The 12,285-nt window shown below is 48.6% G+C and overlaps 1 protein-coding gene across 1 annotated transcript in view; it reads left to right on the top strand.

Moving 5' to 3' along the window:
* LOC118770307 (kielin cysteine rich BMP regulator) overlaps window positions 1–12,285 on the top strand; it is a 76,877-nt gene that overhangs the window by 30,269 nt on the left and 34,323 nt on the right. The window contains exons 8-23 of the mRNA XM_036517904.1: window positions 291–373; window positions 721–814; window positions 1,058–1,131; window positions 1,898–2,077; window positions 3,610–3,703; window positions 4,357–4,439; window positions 4,998–5,091; window positions 5,508–5,587; window positions 5,946–6,031; window positions 6,183–6,273; window positions 7,507–7,606; window positions 8,859–8,944; window positions 9,427–9,520; window positions 10,573–10,725; window positions 10,807–10,913; window positions 11,821–11,914. Coding sequence (XP_036373797.1) covers window positions 291–373; window positions 721–814; window positions 1,058–1,131; window positions 1,898–2,077; window positions 3,610–3,703; window positions 4,357–4,439; window positions 4,998–5,091; window positions 5,508–5,587; window positions 5,946–6,031; window positions 6,183–6,273; window positions 7,507–7,606; window positions 8,859–8,944; window positions 9,427–9,520; window positions 10,573–10,725; window positions 10,807–10,913; window positions 11,821–11,914 — 1,593 coding nt within the window. The remainder of the gene's footprint in view (window positions 1–290; window positions 374–720; window positions 815–1,057; window positions 1,132–1,897; window positions 2,078–3,609; window positions 3,704–4,356; window positions 4,440–4,997; window positions 5,092–5,507; window positions 5,588–5,945; window positions 6,032–6,182; window positions 6,274–7,506; window positions 7,607–8,858; window positions 8,945–9,426; window positions 9,521–10,572; window positions 10,726–10,806; window positions 10,914–11,820; window positions 11,915–12,285) is intronic.

The raw sequence follows: 12,285 nt of genomic DNA, 5'->3' as shown, positions 1-12,285 counted from the left end.
TTAAGAGCTCAGATGCACAAAGACGAGAACCGTCTCTGCCACTCCAGTACCGCAGATGACTTCCACTGCTTTACTGTGTTACAGCCTCGGTGCTGCATTAAGAGGTGATGCTATGCTTTAGCCCTCTGCTGCTTAGGGCATGCTGAGCTGTTTGCAGAAAAGTGTCTCTCCCGCCGTTTGGTCTTGGCTCTGCCAGTCCTTCTGCAGTTCGCAAAGTGACACAATATTCTAACTCTGATTCATAAAACTCACTGATATTTGTGTTTCTTTGTTCATCCTGTCTTTCTTAGGTTGTGAGTATGAAGAGGAAGTCTATGAGAATGGAGACGTCTTTGTGTCCAAAACCAACCCCTGTCTGAACTGCTCCTGCACCGTAAGTCTGTCAAACTGGGTTTAAAAAATAAGAGACCTCACAACAAACTAAAACATAGCTCCTGATGGGTAAAATGTTTTTTTTTTTGCCTTTTCTGTCTTTATTTTTACATTCTCTGGATCTCTTTCTCACTGTTTTCTGACCTCCTGGCCTGTCTTTTATCATAAATTTGGATGTTGCCTCATGAAGTAAAACGTTTTTATGAAAGCTGGTAGCACAGAATGCCTTAAACAGCATGGTCGCATTGCAGGGACTGTCCACATTATGAGTAATTATAACGGTAATGACTAGCATGAGCTCAGACAGCCCCTGTGTGTCAGAGGTGAGAGGTGTGCCTGCCGTTTCAGAACAGTTTGGTGAAGTGTACCCCGATGAAGTGCAAGCCGACACACTGCCCCAACCCCGTGCAGAGGCCCGGCGGGTGCTGCCCCACCTGCTCAGGTACAATGAGGGCCCCGCCCTGACTCCGCCTCCCACTGGTGTCAAACTCGTAGCTGCGGGTATCATATCATCTCATAATCTGGATAGATAGCAGTTTAAAATGATTGCTGTTCATCTTGCTGTGTAACTCAGTACTTCTGATCTGTTGATTTCCGCCACTGGGAGCTGACAGATAAAGTTTTGCAGGTCCTGGTGTGTTGTGTCTCTGACCGTGTGGCTAATCGCACTGCGCTGCTCTTTCAGCCTGTGATGTGGAAGGCAGACCTTACAACGGCTCCTTCAACACCCTCGACGGCTGCCAGATATGCACCTGCTCGGTAGGTGTGGTCGCCACGCTCACCTGCAGCAGACTGGGTGCTCCTCTGCTCCTCCCTCCTTACGCAGAGACTCTGAGGAATCACTGCCTGATCAGTGAGATCGGCGATTGATTGCTCTTCCCTGACCACGCCAGTGAAACACTGTCGGCCTTTTCTGCTGCAGTGCGTTTGTACGGCACTACTCTGTCAAATGCACCATTTGCATGAAGACAATTCCCAGACACTTCCTGTGCAGCTGTCTCAGAGACGTGTGACATCACTCCCTGTGTGGGCTGCCTTCCTGTACAGACATCTCCTAGCACTGACCTGTGAAATCACTCTAATCTTTGGGCATGATTGGGCTAACTGCTTAAAGATGTCCTGATGTTTTCAATAGGAATTGGAATGTTGAATAAGAATAGTGTCACATGCAGCTGGTTTTGTGGTATCATGTTTGTGAATAAGTGTGGAATATGTCTCTCATTATGTGTGAGTGTGTAGGTATGGTAGTGTACTTGGCTTCCCTTGTCTAGTCAGTTTGCACAAATTAACTTATGGTAGGGCTTGAATATTATGTTCACACTGGTCTGGGAGTGTTGTTAGCCTGGTCTGACACTGTTGCTCATTCAACTTGAATGGATGCACATCTGTTCTCTTGTGATGGAAGTTGCTCTGGATAAGAGTCTCTGGTAAATGAATGTCATATAACGTAATGTAACTGAGTGTGTGTTTCAGTCTGTGTGTCAGCGAGCGTGTTGATCTCTGAGCGTGTCGTGTTTTCCTTCAGAATGGGCACCTGTCCTGCGTGGATATGCACACCTGTCCCCGCACCTGCAGCCACGGAGTGAGGCCTCCTTATGCACCGTGCTGCCCAGACTGCTCCCGCTGTGACTTCCACGGCCAGGTTGTCCCCAACGGGGTGTCCCTCTCCGACAGCCAGGACCCCTGCAAGCGCTGCGTGTGCACGGTGAGAGAGGGCGCCCCCTAAACCATCCGGGCCTCACTGTGCCCCCCCTCGCCTTGGAGCAGGCTCAGCGCCAGGAGGAAATATAGAGGGGTGCAGCTGCAATCCAGGGGGGGGGGGGGCACAAAAAGTCATAAATGCTATGCAGACATCGGGATATAAGGAGACAACTGGGGGTGCACTGACGTCCGTCTGGGGGGGTGCAATGCACCCCTAAGCACGCCCATAGCACTGGGCCTCCCTTAGAGTAATGTTTCAATAGGGCAACAGTGTAGCATAATGGGGCGGCAGTGTAGGATAGTGGTTAAGGAGCAGGGCTTGTGGCGGAAATGTTTCTGTTTCTGTTCCCCGCTGGGGCACTGCTTCCGTACCCTTGGGCGAGGTACTTAACCCAGAATTGCCTCAGTAAATACCCAGCTGTATAAATGGATAATATGTAAAAATTGCAACCTCTGTGCGCCGCTCTGGATCAGAGCGTCTGCTAAATGACAGTGATGTAACGTAAAGCAATGTAATGGCAGGAGGCGGTTTTCTCCATTACCAAGCGGCCAGATTCACTTTGAAAGCTCCTGCAACGGTTTGATGTGGGTCCTCGTTAGAGGGTTGCTAGGGAACGGCGGTGTGTGTGAGGGTTGTAATTACAGTGCCTTCCCCGGCTTCTGCCCTGTAAAAGACTTCCTGCGACTCGGAATGCCAGCCCGTAGTCTGGGTCTGATGGGTAGCTTAGGGGGCTTCCCTGATGTGCGGGTGCGAGCGGGAGAGTGGAAGTGGGGTCGAGTTTGGCGGCTTCAGGCACACAGCTGCTAATTGTCCACCGTGGTGGCGGGGGCAGCGGCAGTGGGGGGGGGGGTGTATTGGGGGAGGGGAACCAGCAGGGACGCGGGTTCATTAGTTGCTACGTTGGGTTTTGCACGCGATGTGCCGGAACCCGAGCACCGTGCGGGCCACTGCAGCGCTGATCAGCATTCAGCCGCTTCTCTCTCAGAATAACAGAGAGGTCGCTGGGGTTGGTGTTTGGTGTCCCCTGGGTGCGTGTGTCCAGACTGGAAAACCGGCCTGGTGTTTTCTGGAAGGGGTGGGGTTGGGGGCAGGCGGGAATGGAGTCTGGTTCCGGCAGAGCAGCCATGCATGAGGAGAGGGCCTAACGGACGTTTTAAGCGGGGCGGGGACCTCTGATGAGCTGGGAGGCTGCCCTCTCCATTTAGGTGGGAGCTTTCTGCTTGATCTGTGTTAGAGCCACGCTGGCTGCCCCTCTGCCAGCACATTGCACAAACACAAAGCTTGGCGTGCAAGGGCTCGACCACCCAGCAACCTTCCCACAACCTTCCCACAACCATGCTGCGACCTCCCCACAACCTCCCCACATCTGCCCAATAACCACTCAACAGCTGCCCAACAGCCACCTCTGGCCTGGGCAGAGAAACTCGGCTGAGGCAGGAGTCTGGTTGCTGAGTAGTTGTAGGAAGGTTGGGGGTGGGGTAACTAACTGCTCCCCCTCTTCTTCCTTTGTTTTTTGGGGGGTGTTTTGGGGGCAGGATGGAAACATAGTGTGTTCGGCAGTTTCCTGCTCCCCTCTGGACTGCGTCGCTGTGGAGACCATCGGAGGAGAGTGCTGTCCCAGGTGCAGAGGTGAGTTGACAGTTTGGCCATACTACCGTCACAAACGCTGATCCAGGATCAGTTTACTCAACCCTAAAGCCTAACCACTACCACGCAGGCAGAATAACCTGAACCTGATCCAGTGTCAGTTTCTGGAAGGCAGTTTTCATCTCCATCTGACAGGACTCTCATTTCACTCCTCCTCTGATAGGGATGACCTGAAGCTGCAGGCAAACTCTTCGATTCCAAAAGGAGTGGAGAGATAATGATCCTGCTTTTAATTTTCTCCCTTTGTAGCCTTGCCCTGTTTTACTCAGCCTTGAACCCAGTATCGAGTAGGATTTATAATAATGCTGTGTGCCGTGTCAGTCCATACTGAAACCTGGGCCACCAGGCTGCTCACAGTGTTTATATCATGGAGACAGCTCTGGGTCATTAGTGTCTGGTTTAATCACTTTTCTCAAAGGAATGTGGGACTCATCTTCAGCCAGGCATTTTTGGGAGGTTAGGGGCCTTGACCTCGAACACACTTAAATCCTCCCTCAGGACTCATCTTGGCTGTCCCTCTCGGGGTGTTTTTTAAAAAGCCCTGTCCTGTCAGGGGCAGGTTTGTTTGGCTTGCTGGGAATTTGCCATGAGTAGAAGTGAGTAAAAATTTCTTTTTTTTTTTTTCTACATTGAAGGCTGTGTTCACAACGGCGTTGGGCATGAACACGGGTCAGAGTGGCACTCACCGGACAGTCCCTGCACGGTGTGCACGTGTGTGGTGAGTGTGTGACTGCCGTCGTCGAGCGGTCGCGGTGCTCATGATGGCTTTGTGTCCGCTCGCTCTTATTGGTCCAGTGTCGGGTCATGTGACACTCCTTACCAGAGCAGGAAGCGCTCCTGCTGCTAGCGCCTCTGAGAGAGTATCTCAGAGGGATGTTCGGTCTGCACTGCCTCTCTCTAGAGAGCAAGATCATGAAAATTCACTCTGCACACACACAGCGTTTTACTGTGCCGTAAATCTGCGCGCACGTCTAACGGCGCTCTGTGTGCTTCCAACGATTGATGTCAAACCGCAGCATTTAAAAGGGCTCTTTGCACATACAGTGCATACGTAACTCGGGCATGCTGTGATTTGATGTATTTACTGGTCTCTGATCCTTTGAAGATGAAGAGAGACAAAGATTCTGACTGGCTGTATTAACTTGACAGATGTTATCCAGTGTTACCAAAGCATTTAGAGCATGAACATACTCAATCAAGCCTGTTCTCTCTCTCTCTTTCTCTCTCCCTCTCTTTCTCTCTCTCCCTCTCTCTCTCTCTCCCTCTCTCTGGACAGGAGGGGAGGGTACAGTGTCAAACACAGAGGTGTAACCCCCGCTGTAAAAACCCCTCTAGCCCCCCACCGGGCTCCTGCTGTCCCGTCTGTGAAGGTGAGTGAGGGGTACCCCAAAATCTCACCACCACCTCCCTGTGCAAACCCCAGTCTCACCAGCAGATGGCCGCCCTGTTCATAGCAGTTCTTTCTGTTCGAACTGTATGATCTCGGTCAGACAGTCTCAGCAGTGTCATGTCAGATCTGCACATTGTAGTTAATTAAATGACATTATGATGCACATTTGTCTGTCCAGGAATAACTTAAGTGCTTTTCAAATAAAGTGCTACAAATGGTGCTGTCTGAAATTTTAAAAGGAAATAAGTTTTAAAATAATAATAAACTTTAAAATGAGCAGTTATAAAGCAAGGGAGATTAAGAAAATGTACAAAGGATTAAAATGACAGTTAAAAAGGTTTGTCTGTTTGTGGTTTGCTTTCTCCTGTGTCTGAGGAATGCTGGCTTGTGTTGCAGGATGCGGGATGAATGGTCAGGACTACCTCAATGGGCAGCAGGTGCCAGGTGTAGACCGCTGCCAGCAGTGTGTCTGCACGGTGGGCTTTCAGTCGCCGCCTATAACCCAATGCAAAAAACTGTTCTACTGATGTTAGGCTAATCAGTTCACAGTTCTCATAGCTTTTTCACAGTAATACCCGAGATCTCCGTTCATTTGACTGAATTGTTAACTACTGTATCACGTGAAATCATCTGGTAAATATCATGTCATCAAGACAGGGATGGAGAGATGGAGAGGTAGATGGGAAAGGGGAAGAAAAGTGGGAAGAGAGAGACAGAGAGGAAGAGAGATGGAGAGAAAGAGACACACACACAGAGAGGGAGACAGAGAGAGAGATAGAAGAAAGGAGGTTAGAGACAGAGAGAAGTATGAAGTTTCCTCTGTTTTCCCCTCAGAATGGAGACCTTCACTGTAGCCCCGCCCCCTGCCCCCCTACTCCCTGCAGAAACCCAGTCAGAAGGCCTGGAGACTGCTGCCCACGGTACGAGTGCACACACCTGCTCACACCACCCAGCATGCACTGCTCACATTACCCAGCATGCACTGCCCCTCGGTGTGTGAGAGCTGGGTGTAAGGGGGCTTCACCGTGTGATGCACTGATGCATGCTCTGACTGTGTTGCTGGTGCTGCAGGTGTGAACAGTGTGAACACGAGTCCCAGATCTATTTGGACGGACAGATCTTCGTCTCCCACCATGACCCCTGCCTGAGCTGTCATTGTTCGGTGAGTGCTCAACAGCTATTGACAATCTATCCCAAATATCCTGCTGAAATACCCCTTTCCCACTGTAGAGCTGGAACCAGGCTGGCTCATTTTACCCCTTTCCCACTGTAGAGCTGGAACCAGGCTGGCTCATTTTACCCCTTTCCCACTGTAGAGCTGGAGGCAGACTGGCTCATTGTAGCCTTTCTCACTGTAGAGCTGGAGGCAGGCTTTGTGGCTTAGTTCAGACGCAGCAGGGTGGTTTTTCATTATTTGTTCTTCATCTGTTTCTGATCAGCTGACAAACCAGCTGAAGGCAAAGGATGCAAGTTGGGTACATGCCTTCCTTCTGTCAGCACTGAAAATTTGAACCAGGAAAGCACTGATTGCGCTGTGCCTTTCTGTTTCAGTCCGAATGAGTGCAAGCCCTGTCTGTCATTGTTGCATATGTACGACCTCCTTCCGCCTGACAGTACCGGCCACCATGACATACGGCTTTCTTGTGATGTCATGAGTGATGACACAATGCCAGTTTGGTCACCCTCGACTCTGGCTCATGCCAGTGTGCTACAATGGAAAAAGGGCATACGAGTTTCACCAGAGTAGAGGATTTTACACGCAATCCTCTGTGCTGTAACCACATGTTTTGCAATCGTGTGTAATCATGAGTTTTGTATAATCATGAAAGCGAAGCATTTGCTTTAATTACTCTTTGATTCTTTTTAGTGTCATTATTTATTCATCTCGCACTGTTGAGACTTGCCCGAGGCAGCACTCTCAATACAAAGTGTGGATGGAATGATGTCGTCTGAAGAATACTGTAGCAACTGCTCGTCATATCACATAATATCAATCTGAAGTGCAATAACTAACTCATTTCATATCTTCATACCAAAGTGATCACCTGATCATCTGAAACACTACCACCTAAAGCTTAACTTAAAACTTCTTTTTCCTTTACTAAAAAAAAAAAATCCAATCTAATGGTTAAATGCACTTGTACCTCTAGGAGTTAGTTGTACCTTGTCTGGCCAACTATTGAAACTGGATCATGCAGCACTTCTAATATTGTTAATTTTGTTATATGGCTTTTTAGTTGTATTTTACTCTGCCTCACTTGTAAGTTGCTTTAGATAAAAGCATCTGCCAAATTAATAAACGTAAATGTAAATGGATAACATGTCAAAACTTTAACCTATATAGGTTGCTCTGGATAAGAGTATCTGCTAAATGCCATGTAATGTAATTTCACAGGGTGGGGGGGTCACCTGTGAGCGCATAGATCAAAAGTGTCCCCCCCTGCGATGCAGCCACCCTGCCAAGACAAAAGGACAGTGCTGCCCCACCTGTGACAGTGAGTATGAGGGGTGGGGGGGGGGGGGGGGGCACTGGCAAAAGTCCTTTCACTTGTTCTGTGTCAGATCTTTATACATGTAAGACATTAGATGGGGCCTTAAGTCTGTCACGGTTTTAGGGTCAGATTGTGAAGTAGCTGGCTGGTGTTGTGCTGTTTCTGCCTAGGACACAGAATTGGTTGCAAGACCGATACGTTTTTTTTTTTTCAGATCAAGAAAAATGTCTTCTTTCCACAGCCTCTGGGATGTTGAACCACATTAGTGGAGTTTGAGGTTCCTCCAACATAACCATTACTGGCTTTAAATCACTTCCTGTCTGAGCACTTTTCTGCTGCGTTGAACTGGGCTGTCGTGTGTTTATAGATCACAGAGTAGCATGGTTCTGTAATTACGGGCTCGGTTCTGTGACCAGGACAAGGCCACGATGGAAATGAGGTCACAGTTTTTCCCAGGCCCATCCTCAGCCCCGTTACTGATCCAGGATCAGAGTTTATTGGTTTGAGTCTGGAGGTCTCTTTTGGTATAAAGGGACAGGGAAGGGAAATGGAAAGACTTTGTGTGATTGGCTGTTTTGAAGGGCCTCAATCCCCTGGGGGTTTGGCAGGCTGAGTCCTGTTAATATGAGGGGTTCTGTGGTTTACTGAGGAATGACCGGAGAGAAGGGGGGGGGGGGGGGGGGGTTATCCCCCAATAGTCATATTATTATGATTATTGTTGTGATGATATGCCTCCCTGTGTGTATGCTGTATACAACTGAATCCGTTCAGATCAAAATCAATCTAAATCTAGTTTTATGAATTGTATTGAATATTAGGAGTGTTTTATTTGTCTCTGCTTGCTTACTGACAAAAAGCGCCCAGAGCGTTCTTTCAGAACATATGGTAAAACCCAGGGAATGTGTTTGGCTGGACGTGCAAAGCTTTTGGAAAACAGCCTTGCTAGGGCAATGTACTTGGTGTGGGGTCAGTACGCCTAACCCAAAACCTTCCCTGGGGTTCACATTTCGCAATTTTAACTGGCAGGTAAACACTGCTTAATGCCACTGGAGCCCCTCGTGTGCAGTAAAATATAACAGACTTCAAATTTAACAGGCCATACGCTTGTGCTAACCTGTTCATGTCCAAAGTATTGAAATTGTAAAAATCACTTCATTTAGGCTGTCAGTTCTGTCAGTTGTCTCAGTGCTTGTCTTTGTGTGTGTGTGTGTGTGTGTGTGTGTGTGTGTGTGTGTGTCCGTGTCTGTGTCTCTAGTGTGTGAGTATGAGCGTGCAGTCTATGTAGATGGGAAAGTGTTCAACCCTCCAGGGAACGGACCCTGCCTCCGGTGTACCTGCAAGGTAAGACTCACACACACATACTCAATAACTCACACACATACACACACACACAAACTAACTCTCACACACACACAGACACACAGACACACACACACACGTACTCACTAACTCACACACAAACACACACAGACACACACACACACACACACACACACACACACTCACTAACTCACACACATTCATACATACACACACACACACACACAAACTAACTCTCACACACACACAGACACACAGACACACACACACACATACTCACTAACTCACACACACACACACACACACACACACACACACACACACACACACACAAACTAACTCTCACACACACAGACACACAGACACACACACACACACACACACACTCACTAACTCACACATTCATACATACTGTACACAAACGCCCTCACACACCCTCGCATACACACTTGTGCAGGATGTACAGCACTGTTAGTGAGTTGAGGGGTGTGTCTGTGCCGTAGGGGGGGAATGTTCGATGTCATCAGCAGAAGTGCCCGCCCCCTCGCTGCTCTAATCCAATCATGGACCCACACCACTGCTGCCCAATCTGCAAAGGTACCGCCCACGTCCCTGCTCCTGATCTTCATCTCACAACACTGCACTCAAAATGAAACACCTCCAGCGCATCCATTACATTACATTATTGGCATTTACCAGACGCTCTTATCCAGAATGACTTAATGTCAGTTATTTTTTTTAAAAATAATATTATCAATTTATACAGCTGGATATTCACTGAGGCAATTGTGGGTTAAGTCCCTTTCAGCAGAGGGTACAGCAGCAGTGCCCCATTGGGGAATTGAATCGGTAACGTTTCAGTTACGAGTCCTGCTCCTTAACCACTATGCTACACATGTGCCAGGTTCTCTATAAACTCACGCACAGATCTGGATAAGCTGTGGCTGCTTGTTGTGTAATTTTGCTTGGTTTTGGCCATTAATTTATGGAATATGAACATATGGAAGTATGTTTTTCCTCAGCTCTAGATGCTCCTTTGAGAAACTGAAGTCTTGCGTGTTGAACATGTCAGATTGATGAATGCATGCTGTACACGTGCTAAACGTGTCAGATTTGTATCAGATTTATGAGTGAACGCTGTACACTGTCACATTTTGATGGATGTGACCCACCTTTGCCTGGAGAATCTGAGGAGACAATCTCCCATAATGCACCTGGCTGCCGAGGCTAAACCTGAAGTGCAGCGTGCTGCCGTTTTCTGAACCACACATTCTGTCGCTCTCACTCATGTTAAAAGCAGGGGAGAGGGTCATGAAATGCACTGCCTAAGTTGCTCTAAAAATCCCACCCCAGCGATGGTGTTATTTTTATATGAATCCTCTCACTGGAGTTTAACCCATAACTTCTGGGATTGCTGCTTTGGAGTGATTCTCCTCCGGATGGCACTCTAAGCTGTTATTTGGACCCCATAAACAGTCTCTCATCATCTACCCTTTTTCTTTCTTCGGCCATTGCTCTCCCCCTCTGTCTATTTGACCCCACCTCTCTCTCCTCTTCCCTCTATCCGCCTTTATTTCTCTGTCCCTCTCTCCCGCCATTTCTCTCTCTGCCCCTCCCTCGTTCTCTCTCTCTCTCTCTCTCTCTCTCAGTGTGCGTGTTGGAGGGGGTGGAGTTTGAGGAGGGTGTGGAGTGGGTGCCGGACGGCCACCCCTGCAGCAGCTGCAGGTGTGTCGGGGGGGAGCCCGTGTGTCAGGTGACCCAGTGCCCCGCCGTGTCCTGCCTGCACCCCAGCAAGATGGAGGGTGAGTGTGTGTCAGGCCAGCTGCTCCGCTACCCGAGGCCCTCGTCACCACCTCACTGACCTCTGACCTCACTCCACACAGGAGAGTGCTGCGCCACCTGCCACCGCTGCACCTACAACCAGCGTATCTATAGCAACGGCCAGGTCTTCGTTGACCCTGATGACCCCTGTCAGCAGTGCAGGTGTCAGGTGAGTGGGGCCAAAGGGCACCCCGCAAACAGACCTGCAATGCTGGCAGAAGCCCCCACTCTGTTACTGTGTGGTAGTAATGCTTACAGACGATTCCACACTGTTACTCTGTGGTACTAATGCTTACACTCTGTTACTCTAAAGTAGTAATGCTGGCAGATGCTTCCACACTGTTACTCTGTGGTAGTAATGCTTACGCTCTGTTACTCTAAAGTAGTAATGCTGGCAGATGCTTCCACTCTGTTACTCTGTGGTAGTAATGCTTACTCTCTATTACTCTAAAGTAGTAATGCTGGCAGATTCTCTTACGCCGTTACTCTGCAGTTACGCTCCCCTGCCGCTCCTCCAGCAGGGTATAAGTGAGAGGAGACTCGCGGCCCTGCTTCCTCTCACATTCAACATTCTTTTAATGTCTTATTCAAGAAGAGAGCTCAGCTCTGGATTCATGGGGATATTTTGACAGCACCTCTGAGAATAAGATGCGTAAATCACCGCCCTTTTCTCTCTCCAGTCATCCCTTGATGTCTTCTCTGTGTTAGACAACATTGCTCCCCCTTTTGGTCGGAAATGGTAGTTCCCTGAACATGTGTCGGCATAGATTTTAGTGGTGCTCAGTGGCAAGTTTAGAAATGTAATATTGCTTGTAATGTTAGTACGTGCAGTACGTGCTTTTGCTTTGTCTTTGTCTATTGTTGAAAAGGTTTTATTTCACTTAAATAGCATGTATGTGAAGGCAGTTGGGAACAACTTGTCTATCAGCAGTCTGCAGGAACTCTAACACGCTGTACCATCAGCTGTAGCTAAGCAAATGAACTTCCTCCATAAGCCAGAGACTGAGAAATGCCTGCCATTTAGATCTGGAAGTCTGTGCAGTCAGTATTCTCTTTCTCTCTGTCGTCCCCCGCAGGACGGCTCGGTGCAGTGCACAGGGATTCAGTGCCCCCCCCTCACCTGCTCCAGCCCAAAGACCCCCCCGGGACAATGCTGCCCCCAGTGCCCGGGTGAGTTTTGTCACTGTCATTCTTATGCTGGTCACTCTGGCACAGTGGACGCCAGCACACCGATCCTTTTCACTTACAGACGCCGCGGAAGAGGGAATCAAATCATACCCAATCCAGTAATAACATAACTGCTGTCACAATTATAAATTTCCATCAATTACCGGATGTGAATTATTATTTTACATTAAGGAGAAAATCATTTTCTGTGATGCACAATCTTTATGAATACAGTACACAAAGACATAGAGTGAGCTTTGCAGGAGTGCTGGGTGGTGTTGATGCTGCTCCTTTGGGTCTCCTGTCTCCCTTTCCCCAATAGGGGGTGCTGTAGGGCAGCATTGGGGATTTATCCATTGAGTTTATTTTTTAAA

This window comes from Megalops cyprinoides, chromosome 23, assembly GCF_013368585.1.
Source record: "Megalops cyprinoides isolate fMegCyp1 chromosome 23, fMegCyp1.pri, whole genome shotgun sequence".
Taxonomy (NCBI): domain Eukaryota; kingdom Metazoa; phylum Chordata; class Actinopteri; order Elopiformes; family Megalopidae; genus Megalops; species Megalops cyprinoides.
Note: the sequence above shows the minus strand (reverse complement) of the source record. Positions and strands in the feature narration are given on the sequence as shown.